Here is a 20638-nt window from a genome sequence, read left to right as displayed (position 1 = left end):
GTGCGGTCTTATATGCAATTAAAGGTCTGGTGATTTTTCCAGCAAGGGTAACCAGAAAGTATTGTTTTGGCATGAAATGAGTGTCACTTTATTTGAACTTAAAACGAAAGAGCTGTGAAAGCTTGAAATTATGGAATTTAACATAGAAAGCAATGGGACCATTAATTAGTGGTTTTATTCCTAATGTGTGAGATATGAAAAGCAGGGATATAGCGTTTTGAAACATTGCACAAAGCTACTGACAATTATTTGCTTTTCTTTAGAATGGTTATGTAAATGTATAAAAGAAAAAATATAATTTCGAAAAAAATATAGTAAACGCGTTTTAAAACTAATGAATGTTTACTGTTTTTTTTGTTTTTTGTTTTTTTAATTATTTACAAAAAAATCATTCACTAGTTTTCAAGCGTTTATATGCAGTGTTTTTGTGTCTTTTTCAAGTTACAAACGCCTCCAATAGACATTGTTGGGAAGTTGGTCGTGGCTAAAAGTTTGGAAAGCTTAACACTAAAAAAAAGGGGTCGCATCAATCTGTCGAATATTCTGAATTAATACTGATTAGATCAAGTTGCTTGGAACACTTGTTGTTTGACTTAAGAAAAGTGTGGTATAAACATGATAAATTTGATTGATTTTATGAAATTAAAGCAAATTAAGTGTTTCCATAAGATCATCAATCCCAATATTGATAATTGGAATGCAAAATGGAAATTTTGGTTATCTTCCCTTGACTCGAAATACAATACATTTTAAATGTCAATGCTCAGATGCAAAAATATTAGAACAAAGCTAATTCTTAAGATACTACAATTATATAGCCTCTGGATGGTCAGAGTTGTTATCAAAACTAAGACCTTAATCAACGGATTGTTGGGAATGCAATATTAGGTATTAGGGGGGGAGGGGGGGGTCATATTTTTCTGTCTTTACAGAATATATATATAAAATATCAGGGACTTGTGGGAGGAATACGAGAATGGTTATATAAATAGTGCTTTTGTGTTCAAAAATTTGTTAGATAGAAAAAACTGGATATCGGAATTACCTGAAATAAATTCGTCCATATTACAAGACTTTATTGATATTTTAAAACAAAATAATAGTTTAGAAAACAGGAATAAATCTCAATTTCGGAACCATGTATCATTTTCAAAAGGGGAACATCTGTTAAAAATCGTAATAGTTTATTAAAAGATATATAGACAACATTACGCAGTGATTCGGAGCCATCGTGTGAACTAACATGAAATATACATTATCAAAAAGAAATAATTCAGTGTGATATATGGAAAATTGTACAAAATAATGTTGCAACTAGAAAAGCTTATCAATTACAGTTAAACATTTTTCAGAATATTGCATATACTGAAAAATAGCCATTAAAAGTTCCAACGGAATTGAACTTTTGTAAGAATAGTCAAGAGCCACTAGTGCATCTTTTCTGAAATGTACACATTTACATGACGCATGGGTAATTATTTTGAGAAGATAAATTAATTTTGTGAAAAACAGTATAGCACAATTATACAAAAATCCGAGGAATCAATTATTTTAGGTGTTGTAAATAAATCATATGAGTAGACTGTAATGGGAAATATGGTCTTACTAACATGGGACATGTTGATCTGGAAAGAATGGGTCTTTCTAAAGAACCAAATGAAAAACACGACATAACAAAATATTGTGAAACTTATTCTTAAGGAATGTTCACAAACGCTTCAAATAGCAAGCAAAAAAGAAAACTATCGTTTTACGATCAAAGTTAATTTTCGATGTTTGAGCGAATTATACTCTTATAATTTTGTATTTATTCACAAAATACTTACTGTATATAATCAATGTACAATTTATTATTTGTATTCTAATAATTTTTTATCTTAGCTTTAAAGCCTGAATGATTAATTAGTTCAACACTTATCGTTTCGAACAGCGGTATACTACTGTTGCCTTTATTTATCAACCTTATCTAATTTATGTAATTATACAATCATACTATATACTACAAACTACACTTACGATTACATATGTCTATAATTTGCTATAAATACTGACCACTAGCAGCAAATTAATATCTATAAAGTACCATTGTTTCTATCCTTGTATGTTTGCACATAATCCATCTTTATAACATTAATAAGATTAGATAAAAAAAAACAATCACTTCTAACTATGATGCATAATAATCCATTGCACGGCGTGGTTCGTATATATTGGTCTACAGTGATTTACGCTTGAGTTCCTTAGCGAAGCACGAAGTATTTGAATTGGATGATTGTGTGTTTATCTGTGTTAAATGCGTTTGAAAAAGGTGAAATATTGTTGTACAATTGTTTGTGTATATTTGTTTTTTTATTTTGTTATCATTAAAAAATGTCATGAGTTTCCCTGCATAAATAACACTGGGTTTTCAATGTTTTCTTTCCTTGTCTTCTTACGGATATTGTATAAAAAAGTAAATTTTAATTAAACGATTTATCAATTAAAAAAAGAAAATGATTGGATTTCGCTTAAACTTGTAATAAAACAATGCCCCCAAAAAATATATTCTTTTCAAGATTTAAGTCCCACTTTTCGATTGAATGATCGCTGCGATATATCCGTTTTGTGCGGCGTAAAGCAATCACCAATCAATCAATCAATCGATTGATTGAAAGAAAGAAGGGCTTCGGAATTTGGAAATTGGTTGTTTCAGTATATGAAATTATAGCTTTGCAAAAAAACGTTTTCCCATCTCATAAATTTCTTAAAAATAATGTTTATCTTTGCATATCTTTTTTGTATTTTTGTTTTTTATAAGAGGACGAATACTCAGAAATTTTAATTGCAATTATTTACCAGTAACTTTTGCGTATTTACTCGAAGGCAGATATTTTCAATCAAGGCGTACTTTTACAAGTCAATATGTACATGTCGACATTTTTATTGAACACCATTTCACGATATGATTATTAAATAAGATACTGTTTTGAATTCTGACTAGGAGACATCGTTTGACAAATAGCGTTCGGATCATTTTTTATCCCACAAATTATCTGCACTGAGTGACTCTAAGCAGGCTTCGGTTATCTTCGACTTCAGTTGTTCTACTTAATAAAAGTATTTTTATAATGTATACTTAGATGTATTTCAGAACATCAAATGTCTACACTTCCTTGTTGTTGTTTTATTACTTAAATTTAACTTTTTTTGTACATTTTCACAAAGAACATTTTGAACATAGGGCAATTCTTTTTTACTGAAAATGAAATAAACTCATCGTAGATACCAGGATTGCAATTTACTAAAAATTCAAAGTTGTGTTAACAGTTAATTTATGATTATGACCATATCAATGATAATTCATGTCAACACAGAAGTGCTGACCACTGGACTGGTGATACCCTCGAGGAGAAAAATTCCATCAGCCGTGGCATCGACCTAGTGGTTGTAATTAACTCATCTTAGATACCACGATTGCAAATTTGTACGCCAGACACGCGTTTCGTCTACAAAAGACTCATCAGTGACACTCGAATCAAAAAATTTGAAAAAGGCCAAATAAAGTACGAAGTTGAAGAGCATTGAGGACCCAACATTCCTAAAAGTTTTGCAAAATACGGCTAAGATAATCTATTCCTGGGGTAGAAAATCCTTAGATTTTCTAAAAATTCAAAGTTTTGTTAACAGTTAATTTATAATTATGACCATATAAATGATAATTCATGTCAACACAGAAGTGCTGACTACTGGGCTGGTGATACCCTCGGGGAGAAAAACTTCACAAGCAGTGGCATCGACACATCATTTAAATAAATAAATGTTTAACATATCATATATATAAAACATCTAATAAACCAATATTGTATACGACCAATATAACTATATGTGATCTTTGTATACTTCAGATAGTCCTTTATTAAAAAGGTAACATGTAGTCCTATACATAGGTGTAAGGTGTCAGTATGGATTAGTTTTTGGAAATGTCTAATAGTGACAATAAATTTGTTAGAAACTGGCTTGGTTCCTGGAAAAAATGATTTTATCGATTTTTTGTCACAACTGCTACGATATTTGCTTACATCTGCTACTTTGATTATACATTATTATATAATATTATGTATTATATAATTAATAGATGAAGTGCCGTGATTACTTTATGCTGGATAAACCTTCAACATACATATACGGATATAGCTACAAAGGTGAGATTGTATTTACGTTTTGTGATTGAATGCATTAGTGTACATTTCCTAAATATCGTTTTATTTTGTTTTTTTGTTAATTGCGTTCGTCAGATAAGTCCTTGCATCTCGTTGACATAACGGTAAAGCAAAGGACATATTGGATGAAGAAAAGTACCTACCATTATTGTTTCTGATTATGGCCAATCAAATTCTGTTATTCAATTGAAATATATTCAAAACTGCTTTAATTAACATGCAAGACAAAATAAAAAATATGGAATATAAATACTGATCTATGACAAAGCATAGTCTAGTGAACATCTCGCTTTAGATATATTTTCGTCATTTTTTTTCTTTGTAATTGAATTATCAAAAAAAAAATAACTCTTTCATTTCTACTTTAGCTATAATATGTCCGATAAATATATGGGAAGCTATCCAAAAGTAGCATCGACCTAATTTCATAAATTCAAATATAAGTGTTTACCTGTCGGAATTAATTTGATGATTAATTTCATCTGACCAATAAAGAATATCTTTCAGGCAGAAAATGAAAGGGATTCTTTTGCTGTTACTGACTATTTTAGTTGCACTTTGTATGATTGATAAATGTGACGGACATAGGTGGCGGTGGAGACGATATTGGCGACGAGGACTAACAATACAGGGACGTCCAAACTATGCCACACTCAATACAGAGAGCAAAAGAGCGACTTTGAACGATGATATTCAAGGTACGTTTATTTTAATACAATCTTACGTATGTCAGTAAAGATGGGATCTAATTAATTCAAATGAAAACTATATGATACGGGATTGTTTGTAATGAAATTGTATTTCTTCCATATTTGATAACATATTAAAGCGGTCCATAAATGTTTTGATATTTAAAAGTGAATTTTATCCATTTCATATAATTAACAAAATAGGAACAAACAATTTATACATAAACTCTGCTGAGTTTTTGACTATTACTAATTTTACAAAATAAAGTAATTTTTACATCAAACCTTGATGATTTTTGGTAGAAACATAATATGTCTACCCAACATCTGTAGAAAGAAATTACCATGACACATAAGTGTCAATTTTAAAAAGATTCTCACGAATCTTGATGTCCGTTGTGATTTTTGTTTGATACTAATTTGATTCGAAGTTAAAGGTATTTTTTATTTAAGGGTGAACTTATATGATTTTCATTAAAAACAATTGTGGGATCAGTACACAAACATATCCATGTATTTTCCAGTATGAAAGTTTTTTCTATTTGTTGTTTTGTGTTTTGAAATTTTTTGTCTTATTGTTAAAAATTGTATTTCAGATGAAGACATCGAGAATGTGGACTCAGAAGACAGACATTTAGATACACGATATGTCGATATGAATGATGAGGATGTTATGGATGATATCGATGAGCGTTACGTAAATGATCCACAGGAAGACAACTGATAGAAACACTGATGTCGTCATACTCCTCCAAATGCATTAAAATGAATTAAAAAATTAAGCAACGTCTATCTGTTATTTATTAATGTCAGTTTTTCAAAAGCAACTGAAAGTAAAGTAAAGTAGAAACAAGGAAAACTTAAATATGCAAACAAACTTAACGTAAAATAAAACATTTAGACGTCTACATACGTCTCTCGTAATAGAGACGCGACGTCTATTGAATTTGACGAGATCTAAATAGTACAGACTTCAACAAGGTGTAAATATAATTAAAAACCAGGTCTGTCCACCATGAAACTTCTAGATCATGGATACGAAGTCATTTCCGGTTTACTAAAATTTACTACTGTCGTCAAATCATCGGTTTCTTCATACTGATTCCAAAAATATATGGCAGCTATGTCCTTTTGCCTGAAATAATGGAAATAATGTGCTACTTCCTGTTAAGAAAATGTCACCTCCGGTGTCATATGCTGGCTTTTATTCACACTAATTCAAAAAAATATATTGTTTCAATATATCTTTCCTTGAAATGAGAGTGATAATTTGCTACTTCCTGCTAAAAAAAATGCCAATTCCAGTCTCATATGATAGCTCTATATACACTGATTCCAAAAATATATGGTTTCATCTCGGGGCCTTTTATAGCTGACTATGCGGTACAGGTTTTGCTCGTTTTTGTAAGCCGTACGGTGATCTATAGTTGTTAACTTCTATGTCATTTGGTCTGGTGGAGAGTTGTAGCATTGGCAATGATACCACTTCTTCTTATTTGTATACTTCTATATACTTTTGCCTGAAATTAGTGTGATATTTCCTGTTTGCAGAAGGTCACTTTCAGTCTGAAATGAAAGGTTTATGCATGCAGATTAAAATAATATATGTTTTCTAAATACATGTCTATAACAGAAGTGCAAAAAATGGCCGCTTCCAGTTTTTCAAGGTCACAGGTATCCAAAAGACCCTATGACTTTATCATGTGCCAGTATGAAGTTATAGTAAAGGTTAAAATCTGGAACGTCCAATTTTCATTTGATCATGACCTCGATTTCAAAGCGATACAGGAAGGATCTCAAATCAATGTACCCTAGGTCTTTACTATGTATGGTTAATGAGTTATGTCTCCATTCAATTTTTGTTTTTTTAATTTTCCTGGGGAGAAAACTCCTAATACAAGGCACGGTAACGTTTCGACCAAAATTGGTTAATTAGGACATAGCACAAGAAACAATTTGTTAAATTATTTTGTCATTATTTATTACGGTTTCTGAGGATACGCGAAAACAATCAAAAGTCAAAATTTAAATCATGACTTTGACCTGAGCATTTCTTTTGGTGGACCAATGACTTCAAATGAAAATAACATGGGTCTCTATAACTAACAGTTCATGAGCTACATTTATATATCACGTATGTCAAATACAGAAGGAAAAATAACTCTCATATGGAGTCTTCGTATCGCTTCGGTTAAAATTGAACAGAACAACCTGAGGATATAACGAGCAATTTGAAAAATATATATATATATCGATTTTTTTACGGTTGTGAAGGAGTAGCCATAGCAAGGAAACCAGAGTGCGGGGATATAACTCTCAGAGGAAATATTGTACGATTACATAGGGTCAAATGCTTACGTGTATTCACTGTTCGAGATCATGTGCTAAACATCTTTTCTATATCTTGCGAAACAAACAAAAATCTCAACATAAAAAAGTGACGGAAAAAATACCTAGAACAAAATCAAAAGGTCTTTTTACTTAATAAATAGACTTAAACAGTGTTGTAATTCGAATTCATACTAGACTGAAACAATACGAAATTTGAAAAAATTGCTGAGGGTGTGTCTGAAATTTGCATCGATTTAAGATCTATGAACTGTTAGATTTACTGACAAAACGTAAGACAAATATGGTATTATGTACAAAATTGCTTAGAGAGTTTAAAATCTGATTTCTGTTTAACGATGCGCAACACGTCGTCTTGAAATTTTGCACCCATGTGCCGAATGGTTACTGAAATTTACAAGTCTTTACTAAAGTAAGGAATACACAGACAAGATAGTCTTTATGGATAAGTGAAAGAAAATAACATTACCTTCCAATACTTTAGTAAAGACATAATGTACATAATACCATATTTGTCTTACATAAGCGTCATGCACAACCCCTATATAAAATTATAAATAAAAATAAAATACATTCTGAACTGCCATGTTAATTCAATGCATGCCAGTTCTTTGTACTGATGTACTGGTTCTTCTGGGCACGGTTTTGTGTCTGTCTTTCTTCATGTTCTGAGGTTGAATGACGTACTGGTATGTTAGTGGTAACTGAAACTTACGTGTCTTTACTAAAGTATTGGAAGGCAATGTTATTTTCTTTCACTTATCCATAAAGACTATCTTGTCTGTGTATTCCTTACTTTAGTAAAGACTTGTAAATTTCAGTAACCATTCGGCACATGGGTGCAAAATTTCAAGACGACGTGTTGCGCATCGTTAAACAGAAATCAGATTTTAAACTCTCTAAGCAGTTTTGTGTAATATATTGTTAGATTTCTTCATTCTTTTACCTTCATTGATTTTATCAGACCGTTCTACTTGTTATAGTTAACCATAGAGTTTGTTCGAGGCTGAAATGCTTCGCTCCGTTTATATATTTAATCGTGAAATATTTTTAAAAACTGTTGATATGTCGACCCTTTAACCATATGTATTCTTAACTGTCATTGCAGGACATGTACATAATACCATATTTGTCTTACATAAGCGTCATGCACAACCCCTATATAAAATTATAAATAAAAATAAAATACATTCTGAACTGCCATGTTAAAAGACCTTTCCAGGTTCTGTTCCTATGGTAATGCCTCTATCGCTAAAAATCTATAAAACTGTTTAAATTTGCACCCCTAACTAATATATTTATTCGTAATGTCCATGACACGATTTTTCTATTGCACCCCATAAATGTTTGGTGCCATTCCCAACCCTCACTATCAACTGTTATTTAATGTGTATTTGCTTTTCCAGTACTACAATGTGTTAAATGTGTATTTCGTTTAAGTCCACTAAAAAGTCCCACATAGTTTCACACAAGTAAAGGTATCTTTGAATCAAAACTACTCATACAGGGTTATATCATGTATATCTTTAAACAATTAAAATTATGTAGTCTTAATGAATCCATTAACTACTAAAAGTGACCTACTAGAGAAATTGTCAAACGAACATCTTAAATATATAAAAATGAGGACATCACTCTCGAAAATTACAGGCGATAGAAATCCAAACAATAAACATAGCTAATCCGATGTTTAATCTTTGTCCTACATTCTAGACATGCGTATAATGCATTTCTAATAGACAAAAAAACATATCTTACATTTGAATTATTCTCAGTTGATATGTTTTGCTGATTGACGGGAAATAAGCCAGTTTAAGCCATGTTTGTTTAGTTCAAAGGGATACACGCCAGGTATTAGAGCCTAGAATAAATTATACAAGTTATGCCGAATCTTTGGACCTCCCTACGGACAAATTACAAGACATGTGTGACAGTTGACAATGCAAAAAACAGGCTACACATATCAAAATGGATAAACTGCATTATATAGTTTAAAATAACGAATATGCATAAAGCGATAGCTAAAGTACTCCCCGTCCCTTTTTAAATGTTTATGAATTACACCTCTAAAACTGGCATCAGAGTATACACACGGTGTATGTTTTATGTGTTTACATGTTTAACGATACGCTGAAACACTGTTTGCTTTGTTTTAAAGGAACCCCAATTAAAACATGTTGAACTGTGACATAAACCGATTGTGAACTTTCTCCTGCTATACAATTGGGATACCATTGGTTATTCATAAAACTTTCCGTGCACTTATCATTCAGTCGATTATTCCTATTGTAGGGCCTTTGATATGATTGGTTTTGCAAATCTCGCAACCGAAGGAATTACACTAACGTTTGAAAACATAAATCAAGGTTACAAGTATAATAATAAGGACTTTGACAATCATCCACCAAAAACGAAAGAACAAGAATCTGAAGTGAACACCTTCACTACTGTTTATTAAGCTATAAAACAAATATGACAACCAGGACACTAGATTACAAACTGGTTTTTGGACAGGCACATAAAGAATGTAAAAGGTTTCAGCATGTTTATGAGAGCTAATTGCTTCCTTACCTTGGACAGTGGTGTAACAATACTTAATAAAGATAATAATTGATGGAAATATGATCAATTCATTCCGCGGTTTCTCCGCATTGAAGTGAACGAGTACAACTCAATTTAAAAGAATATAACCTATATTTTAGTATGATTCTTAGATTCAATTTTAGATTCAACTGAGCAGTCATTAATTTTAAGGTGCTTTACAAATATAAATATACAGTTAAATAATATCAAACATCTAATATGATTTATCAGTTCACTTAATCAGAAAACAATTATTTTCATTAAAAAAATGTACGGAAAAAGATGTAATCTTATGATACTTTATAAGATATTTGGTATCTAATTTACTTATGAATTGTGGATTGTTCGACGAGGTCAATGCGATATATAAGGACCTGTTCAGATTAAATTGACCGAGAACGAAGTAAATTTGGAAATTACTTGACTCATCAGATCAGTACGAAACTTAAAATATACAAACAAAATAAGTGTTTATAACTGTATAGCAATACATATTTTTTTTAACAAAATCCATGTTAGTACCGATATAGATGATATTTCTACGGTGTTAGATTACGTTTTAATGTAATAATCGACCACGATAGATCGACATGTACATAGTACGTGGAGTACGGTTCGAAATAAAGACTGGTGAATCATATTGTTTCTTATCCTGTTCTTATTCCTGCAAGCTGTTTCCATTTCACGGAATTATATGTTATAATTCGAACATTCACTGCTACATGTATACAGTGTAAAATGCATTTAAGTTTGATTAAAAAAAAACATGTAAAGCAGGTACTGTATTGCACAAGGGCCTTAAAACTATCAGGTAATACACATTTTCAATCGAAAAAGTTATGATTGCAAACAACAATATAAACAAATTGTGTTAAAAAGCAATTCCTTTTTTTTTTGCTAACAATAAGGCGAATCGGTATGAACAAAACAATATAAGAATGTATATGGCGCGGATAAATGCGATAAACAGCAGTGTAATGTTTTTTCTTCATCCATAAGGTAAATTGCGAACAATTCGCGCGAAAAGTGAAGGGTTAACAGAAAGATAGTCGATTTCAATTATTATGTAGCGTCATTGAAGAAGACCTTGTGTTATCTTCCTCTACAAAGCTGGACTATCTGTGTAATAAATTACGTTCAACTATACAGAAAGTTAAGTAGAAGTTGAGTTTTCCAAATCAGTTTTATAAAGTAAATCAAGTCATTCCGTAAACATGTATCACTGGATTACATTTCGACTCTCCATCTATTACGAGAGGAAAAAAGAGACACAATGCATATAATCATGTATTTTTCCAACTTCTATTACACAGTCGCTGTTGTTAGCTATACTCGCAGGTTGCCAGTCTAGCATGTTAGAGGTCAAACGATTTCATGGGTTCAATGGCCGTCCTTGTCAAACCAAAGACCTGTGGAATTGTTACTTGTAACTCTTTTACTAAGCAGGTAATTGTAAGGCGTAAGATAGGTCGGCTCTCCGAAACTAAGGTTATTCAGCAATTGTAACATTGTTTTAACAAGTGCCTATGGTAGTCATCTATGTGACATAAAATCTGTATATGTGTAATTGACAATCTATCAAATTAATCATCGATTTCAAGGTTATATTAGCAACACATGTTATTTACTGTTATTTTTGCGAAATTTTACTGATAAAACATGCAGTTAATAGTTAAGCAGTCAACTATTGCTATGTTATTTGTTCTTATGTTTATTGACAAATTGAACGTATAATGTCTAAGTCACATCATTTTCTTATTACAATTTAACCAACACGTCTTCAATTTGTTTATTAAAAAGATAATCAACATATCTTTCAATGGCATGAAAATATACACACACATGAAAATTCATATAAATCAGCAGGCGTTATCCATGTTCAGTTACTTTTTATTTAGGGATAGGTATATACATACAATGGACGTAAATGTAAATTATCCGACATACATAACTTTTCGCAATATAACTAATTTCACTGAACTTATACTTTGCTTTTAATTTTAGTTTTCTAGGACGAAGGGAGATGACAATTTTCACGGGGAATAGAAAAATGGTTACTTTTGATCTTCTTCGGAGCGGAAGTAAAACGGTTGCCAAAGTGGGGCAAACGGTTTGCTCTTCGGGATGTATAAAAATACAGCCACGTCGGGTCAGAGCTTTCTACGTTCCAACCCCTTGCAATACCTCTTTGAAGGATCCGTATGTAGCCAATTGCAAGAAAAAATTTCTGTACCTATCATATAAACTATCACGCTATAAAACCAGGTTCAATCCACCATTTTCTACATTTGAAAATGCCTGTACCAAGTCAGGAATATGACAGTTGTTGTCCATTCGTCTGATGTGTTTTGTCATTTGATTTTTTCATGTGATTAGGGACTTTCCGATTGAATTTTCCTCGGAGTTCAGTATTTTTGTGATTTTTTCTTTTTTTGGCAGTCCAAATCCCCGCCTTCATTTCCATCGAGCCCCATTACATGACCAACCTATTGTATCAATTGTAAATTTGTTCAATCCTAAACATCTATGAACTATTTAGCACTGGATTTTTTACAACAATCAAACAATCATTTTAAGACAATGTGTTTTTGCAGGATAACTTTCACATGTTTCAATATAATGTAGAGATTCATTTTATGTGCATTTGTTATGGGACATTTCAAATGTTGATCAATACAGATACAATAATAAATTTTTAGTATGTGAGGTAATACAATCATACACAGCTATGACTATGCAATATTACTTTTATATAGCATTCATACGAAACCATTATAAATAAATTGATAAAAAAGTTATCGATTGATTGATTGTTGGTTGCTTAACGTCCAGTGGCAAATATTTCATGCATATTCAGGACGAGAACAAGTTCACAATAAATATAATAGGTAGGATCTGTAATAGATTAAGGGATTAAGGTCGGAGAAATTTAGACTGCCACGGGAAATGAGGGTATATTGGATAGGGACAGAAATTTAGCCTTGTAACAGGTCACCTACGGACCCCTCAAAGAGTTGTTGCAAGGGTTCTTAACGTGCAAAGAGCGTGGCACTCTCTTTACACGAGGCATCGGATTTTACGTCCCCATTCTGACCGGACGTGGCTGCAAATTTGTACATCCCGCACAGCCAAACGGACGCCCCACTTTAGCACGGGTTTTACTGCCGGTCGGAGGAAGACCAATGGTGACCATACTTCTATACCCCAGTCACCCTTGGGGTTCAAAAAAAAAAAGTTATCGAAAAGGCCAAATTAAATACGAAGTTGGAGCGAATTGAGGACCCAAAATTCCTAAAGGTTTATCAAATAAATCTTAGTTCAACTATTTTAGAGATATAACTCACTAATGATTAAATTTGACATGGAACCGCAAAATGACTTTCAATACAATGAGATATAAAAACGATGAATCGTGTCTATGTGAACATAATTGCATCGCTGTTAATAACAGTTACTTGTCTGCCAACTGATAATTTGTTCTTTTTTTTTAAATGCATGTTTTATATTTCAATTGAAATTGATTCTTTTTGCGTAAAAAATGAACTTATCAGAAACGTGAGGTACCTTGAAAAAATGATGAAAAAGTTGCATCTGATTATTTATTACAAAATAATTTACCTAAAACAAATATTACAGACTGGATTGATGACAACCATTTAACTACGGGATCCAAACATGTGTGTAAATGCCTAACCCTCCCCATAACCTTGAACAGTAGTGTAACTGCACAACTTAGGAACAAACATTAAAATCAGTTGCAATTAGCTTAGCTCATAATAAGTACGATGCACCATAAAAAATAACACAAAACAGTAGACACAGAGCACCGAAATAAAAGTACTCGCAGTTACTTGAAGATAATACAAAGTCAATTACAACTATAATAAATAAATCATGTTCTCAAATACAACTGAGATACTCTATGCATGGTGAATGACTCGCACATTATTGAATTTGACATGTAATTGCTAACGGCTTTCAATACATTGAGATTGCAATTGAAAATCGATTCACTTTGTCCATTTGAGCATTTTAGCATAAATATCTCGCTATGATTCATGACCCTTGCTCTTTATAACTACTGCTATTTTTTTTTTATTTTTTTTTTTTTTTCTAAATAAGCTTAACATATAAAATAACGCTTATCATAAGAATTATAATGAATCAATCAAATACGTATTGTTTCTCGGACAAATGATGAAAAAGTGGCATTTGTTACGATTTTTGCGTACACCTGTTACGTTGACATTATAAATATATGATCAATTTTTGACTAATTCAGTAAAGCGCGATTGAGCCACTTTAGCTCGTAAAATTTTAGATTATTCAAGACACAAATGTTAGTTTTACTTTTTTATATTCTCTCTTTGTATTTGAACAATACAAAGCTAACATCAACAATAGTTTTCTATAGGATATTTTGGCGTGTTTTTGAATGATATTGACATCTTGTTTACGTACTTTCAATGATGGTTATTATACAGAAGCCCTCATTGACAATCAAGGTTTGTATCCTTCAAAAATATAGATTCAGCATGGTCAGAGTTTATTAAAACTAAAACCTGAATCAAAAGATGTTTTGTAAGAAAAAGAGTGCCCAAAAGAGTAAATGTATATGTATTTAAGATTGAAGTCCAACTTTTTAATTGTTTGAGAAAAAAGGAGGGTCTCGGAATTAGGAAATGGTTGATTCGATTTATGAAATAATAGCTTTTTAAAAACAAAATTTTCTCTTTGTTCGTTCATGTAAATTCACATTATATACATTTCTAAGAAGTATCGTTTATTTTTGCATTTTGTTTTTTTTTTTTGTATTTTGTTTTCTTAAGCCTGATGAATACTTTTTAATTGCAATTACTAACTAGAAACGCTTGCGTATTCACTTAACTGCGGATTCTTTAAATGAAGGTTTTGCAGGGTTCAAAGTTCCAACAAAAACTGACAGAAAATAAAAACAATAATCTCGTATTTGTGTGCGTGTCAAAACCAATTTAATGATTACGTTTAATCTTCGCTGAATGCAAACAATTCAACTGCTATGATAAGGTTGTATACGAATGTCAAGCTAATATTTCATTTTTACTTTTTTATTATATTATTTCTAAATGGTGTCCTATCTAAAAAAAAAACTGTACGTCGAAAAAGATATTCCTCCTTTTGAATATTTATCTATCAGTGTTTGATAAATCCTTCACTAAATAAAAAGTTGCTATAAAGAGATATTTTGCTAATGATGTTCTTCGACGTCAGTTCTCTTTAATAAAAGTATTTCATAATCTGTACTCAGAACTATTTCAGAACATCAAATGTCTACACTTTCTTGTTCTTGTTTTCCAACATAAATTCACATTATCCTTCATGTTTTTTACAAGGAACATCTTGAGCAGCATCGGACAATTCTATTTTTCACGAACAGACATGTAATAATGGAACACATTATTGAAATAAATAAATGTTTATTTGAAACAAAAAATGTGAGATCATATTTACTCTTTTCATTGAATACAATAGTGATACATTTAGTAAATATGTTGGAAAATGTCACTCTTTTATTGGACGATTATTTTCTAAAATGTACTGTCTAGTCATTAATTTCGTTTGTCAGATAAGTCCATGCATCTCGTTGACATAACTTTGGACAAACACAAATACCGACCAGCATTGCATCTCATACATGTCATAAACCCAAAACATTTATAAATACTGGTAATATGAAAAAAGTAAACTCTTGTAAACAATTGGCTACCGATATATTTTAATTGTGTTTTCTTTCAACAGCTGTGTTTAGTTAAAACATGTGTAGCCCATCAGGAGTGGCATCGACCTACCTTCATCAATACAAATATGCGTGTTTACTCGCTGAAATTGGTATGATTAATCAACAAACTAAACAATAAAAATTTATTTAGACAGTTGCGTATCTTTCAGATTGAAAATGAAAGGCGTTCTTTTGCTGTCATTGACTTTTTTCTTTGCACTTTGTATGATTGATGGATGTAAAGGATGGCCGCGGTTTCCGAGACCAAAAATACCATGATGGCCCCGACCAAGATGGCCACGGCCAACATGGCCACGACCAAGATGGCCACGATCTGCAACAATCAATACAGAGCATAAAAGAGCGACGTTGAACGACGATATTCAAAGTATGTACATGTTAATACAACATTTACAATTTGTTATTCAGTAAGGGATTTAATCAATTCAAATGAAAACTATAGTATATAGGATTATGTGTTTCCATATTGATAACCCTGTAAATAGTTGCATGTATATTTACTATTTAAGATTTATTGCACAAAGTTCTTATTATTCAAACAATAGGAAAAGCAAATGTTATGTAATGTTTTGTGTTCCTTTAACATTAAGATAAGCACAATGTATTTGTTATTCGGGGACTATTTATAGTGTACATTATACGAGTTAGATTTCCTTACTGCTGATCTCTGATATATAGTTGTCTCACCAGCAATCATATCATATATGTTTACTGTAATAAATGTTCTTGTTGGCTAGCGTTCAGAAGGTGCTTAACAAAGTTGATCTAGTATATCTGGTATAAAAGTAAAAAGGACACATTATTATGTTTACAGAAGACATATGAATCATTATTTTTTTTTTTGTTCCTGTTACAAATTGTGATTAGAAAATGTTCAAAGATTACAAAATAAACATCCGTGTTAGTTACATCTGTCCATTAATTTTCATTTCCTTTTTTGGTAATTTTACACAAATAATGTCTTACTTAAGATTTTATGCTTATTTTATATGTATTAGCCTCAGTATACTTTTAAACATACTGCATTTACTTTTTTGTGGTTTGAAAAAAAAATAATATCTTCTACACCTTCATATCAGGTGATCTATTCGTGTTACTGTCTACCATAACACCTTCAACAGCATGTGTAAAGCATCAATATGAAGGCAAATACAAACATTATTAGATGCCAAAAATATTGTTTTTAAGAAAGACTAAAACTGTACATTCCGTTACATTTATACGAGACATATTTTATTTATAAAGTAAAGTGTAATTGTACCAGAAGATAAACCATAGATCGAATCGGAATATCTACCATTTACTATAACAAAAACTAAGAAATAACATAAATGAAAATCATTACACATGCGTTAAATTTATCTAATACAGGTCCAATACTTATGTGAATTATAAGATATGTCACTTCTCCGGACATCTCTATTCTAAAGTTTTGATTAAACGAATGATAAATAGTATATTCCTTCTTCAAACAAACTTTCATTTTGTAAATAAGAGATTTCCAGTGGACTCATATTTTTTAACATTTCCGAATAGTTCTACGTATATGCGTTTTTAAATTTCATTCAATTGCATTATAATGAACATAGTTGTGCTTTTATTTGTTTTTGGCATATCCATTGTAACGTTTTCCACGAAAAAACAATCAGTCTTCATTGAAACATCATTTAATTTGAGCAGTACAAAAAGTAAAATCACAAAAATACTGAACTCCGAGGAAATTTCAAAAAGGAAAGTCCCTAATCAAATGGCAAAATCAAAATATCAAACACATCAAACGAATGGATAACAACTGTCATATTCCTGACTTGGTACAGGCATTTTCTTATGTAGAAAATGATGGATTGAACCTGATTTTATAGCTAGCTAAACCTCTCACTTGTATGACAGTCGCATCAAATTCCATTATATTGACAACGATGCGTGAACAAAACAAACAGACACAATAGGTAAAAAGTCAAAAATAGGGGTACAGCAATCAACATTGTGTTATCATCTTAATCACTATAAAAACAAACAAATGTAACGAAGAAGCACAAAAGATACACATGTATATTCCAAAGTGATAAGTCTTTATCTTTAGCATGTTTAGTTCTGTAATTTTATTTCTTGTTAACGTTTTTTGTTATTGAATATCTAAAATTCCATTTCAGATGAATACATCGAGGATGAGGACTAAGAAGACGGGCATTTAGATGAACGATATGTCGATATGAATGATGATGATCTTATGAATGATATCGATGATCGTTACGTGAATGATCCAGAGGAATAGACTGATTTTGGAAATGATATCTTAATAAAATAATTTTAGAAGCATCTATTTTTTAGTTGAATAATGTTGATTTTTGACAACAGCAACCTAATGTTAATCAAAGAAGATGAAAGGCAAATTTGAATATGACAGCAAGCCAATTACACTACAAAAACATCAAAAAATTAACACGGGTCCCCACTAATAGACATGCGAAGTCTATACAACCTGACAAGATTTAAATAGTACCAAACTAGGTGTAAAAACATTTAACAGACTAACACGATATGACTACTACATCAAATTTCATACTAAACGGAGTCAATAGTATTGCAAAAATGCTGCTAGTGGCGTACTTGCAATTGGCATCATTTTACATCGTCCTGTGCCCTTTTACCTGAATTGTAGACGATTTTTAGCTGAAAAGTGACACTTTAAGACCTTTGTAGATATCGAAGATGACATTATTCTGGACAATCCTTTTGATACGATCTGTATATATACATAATCTAATATATCATTCAATATTATGAACATTGAAGGACCAGGGGATGGGGTCTCATCGTCATTTAAGCTGTTTTCGTTAGGTTTTCACTATATATTTTTAATATCAAACTGGCACTTTGAGCCCTCCGTAACATAAAAGACAAGAAGTTTACCCAAATTCCATTTGGTTTCATTTGTATCTATTTTTAAGTAATTATATGCATAATATTATGAAGATTGTGAGTGTAGGAAGATCTAGCCCTTATATCTGCATATATTTTGAATATAACGTCAACCGAAAGTATCTTTTAATCGGCTATCCATAGTTGTTTCTATTCATATTTTCAAATGTTACTAAAGTGGCAGTTTGTTTTTGTTTCTTGCATTTTATTCATAAAAATCTGTATTTCATAAGAAAGAAATATTCGAATCACAGACCGGTTTATATTTGAAGACAACGATAATTTACAATAACTTTGATTGGTCACAAAAGATTTCCTTCATTTCTTTTTACTCATTTAACTATTACTTATGTTATCGATTGTTTAAATTTTTATTACTTTAAACTAAGAAAATTTGAATATCGCACCGACTGCCAGCAGCCGGTTGATTATTAAATATCGAATAACGAATAACGAGCCGGCCGCTAACTTCACATACATAACAGATCTATGGAATGTTTTAGTATCCACATCTGATCCATGCCGCCTTTATGAAAGGTAGTTTCACAATGAATTTGAAGCCCGGCTTTGAACTGTTGTGTGATAAAATTAATGTTAATATTTTAGAAAGAAGTTTCACGGAGCACTTGAAAGACCAAGCAATTTAACGTTGTTTGAAGGACACTTATGTAATTTAGGTATCCCATACAGTGAAGTTCTTCATCATGTTCATATTTAGTGAAATTCCAAAGGAACATACAACAGAGCTATGATTATCAAGGATTTCCTCCTTGATAAGCGTCGTTTGAGGTATATGCAGAGTTTCCAGGAGAATCGTCAATATCTAATGTATTTATCACATGTATAAATGTGATTTAGACACACAACGATGTGTATGGGGCTTTATCTGCGGGGACTACAACATATTAGTCATGGAGGTAGGGCAGATGCTTTGTAAATTTGGGGTTTTTAAAGAGTGATGTAGCATGTGTATTCAGAGACCCAGTCATTTTTTTTTTATTTTTTTTAATTCTGATTTGTACCAACGATCACATAGCCTTAATTCATTCACAAAGAGTATCTACGTCTTCTTTCTCGCATTTTACGCATTGTCTGGCATAATCCTTGACTGAATCCATCAGTATTTTGAAGTTGTGTTGCCAATTTATGGATTTAGGCTCATGACATTTTGGGCTTTAGGATAACACATTTCGAAGAGAAGTGGTATTGACAATGTTTGGGTCATAATTAATAACGTGGCCAGTCGTATTATATATGAATAACCTCATCATAGGTACCAAGATAAAAACGTCGTACGTCGAGAAAAGACTCATCAGTGACTCTCAAATTAAAAAAAAGTTAAAAAGGCCAAATAAAGTACAAAGTTAAAGAGCATTGGGCAATCAGGAGGTTTAGACTTGAAGTCAATATTGAGATTCTGCAACACGTGTTTGTAATGGGAAATTGTGGTTGCAAATAATTTGGTATGAGAAATAAAAAAGGTACAGACTGATCTTATAAATAGGGAGGTATATTTGAGTGAACTGATTAATTATGAAGGATATTGCCCAAGTTGATGGCATCGAGACCTTTGTTGGCAAAGGACAATTTTAGAAAGGATATTTTCTCCTTATCATCTGACTGGCAATATCTTAGATGATAGCTGTAACAAACCTCGTTAAACAACTTTATATCCAATAATTATGGTATTTCTATTTACATATTATAACTAGTAATTCCTGAAGATACTTAGACATTTTTTCTGTTAGACAACATTGGCAAAGGAATTTTTCATAGCACAAATTAAGGATTGATTAACGATTGGCAACATTTACAACTACACACACTATTATTGAAGGAAAACCTGGTTTACTTTTCGTGTTATTCATTTTAAATAATTTTATTGTAAAAGCGTTTTCCTCAGCAAATTTTACATGAAACGCGAAAAAGAATCTGAAATTTGTATTATATCATTGTCTTGATAAAACTATCGACCATCATGCACAGTTATTCAGCTTTTTGTTTGTTTTGTTTTAAAATTCTATCACATCGCCCATTGGCTATCATAGAATCGCAATCAGTTGTTTTATGGAAATCGCTATTAATAGACCTTTTCAACAACTCTCGATACCGACTAA

General features: G+C 31.5%; 2 protein-coding genes across 4 annotated transcripts in view; both read left to right on the top strand.

The window, feature by feature from the left end:
* The window catches only part of LOC127704396 (uncharacterized), a 132316-nt gene that overhangs the window by 18240 nt on the left and 93438 nt on the right, over positions 1 to 20638 (top strand). The window contains exons 1-3 of one of the 3 annotated variants that reach the window (XR_007983251.1): positions 14087 to 14159; positions 15749 to 15966; positions 17753 to 17922. The gene's annotated coding sequence lies outside the window, so the exon portion shown is untranslated. Of the gene's footprint in view, positions 1 to 14085; positions 14160 to 15748; positions 15967 to 17752; positions 17923 to 20638 lie in introns of those variants that run through there. The other 2 variants (XR_007983253.1, XR_007983252.1) reach the window with 2 other exon arrangements.
* LOC127704395 (uncharacterized) lies at positions 4049 to 5678 on the top strand. The gene is made up of 3 exons (XM_052208436.1): positions 4049 to 4181; positions 4707 to 4897; positions 5485 to 5678. The coding sequence occupies exons 2-3, from the start codon at positions 4714 to 4716 to the stop codon at positions 5610 to 5612; spliced, it is 312 nt and encodes a 103-aa protein (XP_052064396.1). The 5' UTR covers positions 4049 to 4181; positions 4707 to 4713; the 3' UTR covers positions 5613 to 5678.

Source organism: Mytilus californianus, unplaced genomic scaffold (genome assembly GCF_021869535.1).
Source record: "Mytilus californianus isolate M0D057914Y unplaced genomic scaffold, xbMytCali1.0.p SCAF_6, whole genome shotgun sequence".
In the NCBI taxonomy this organism is placed as follows: domain Eukaryota; kingdom Metazoa; phylum Mollusca; class Bivalvia; order Mytilida; family Mytilidae; genus Mytilus; species Mytilus californianus.
This window is presented reverse-complemented; position numbering and strand designations above follow the sequence as displayed.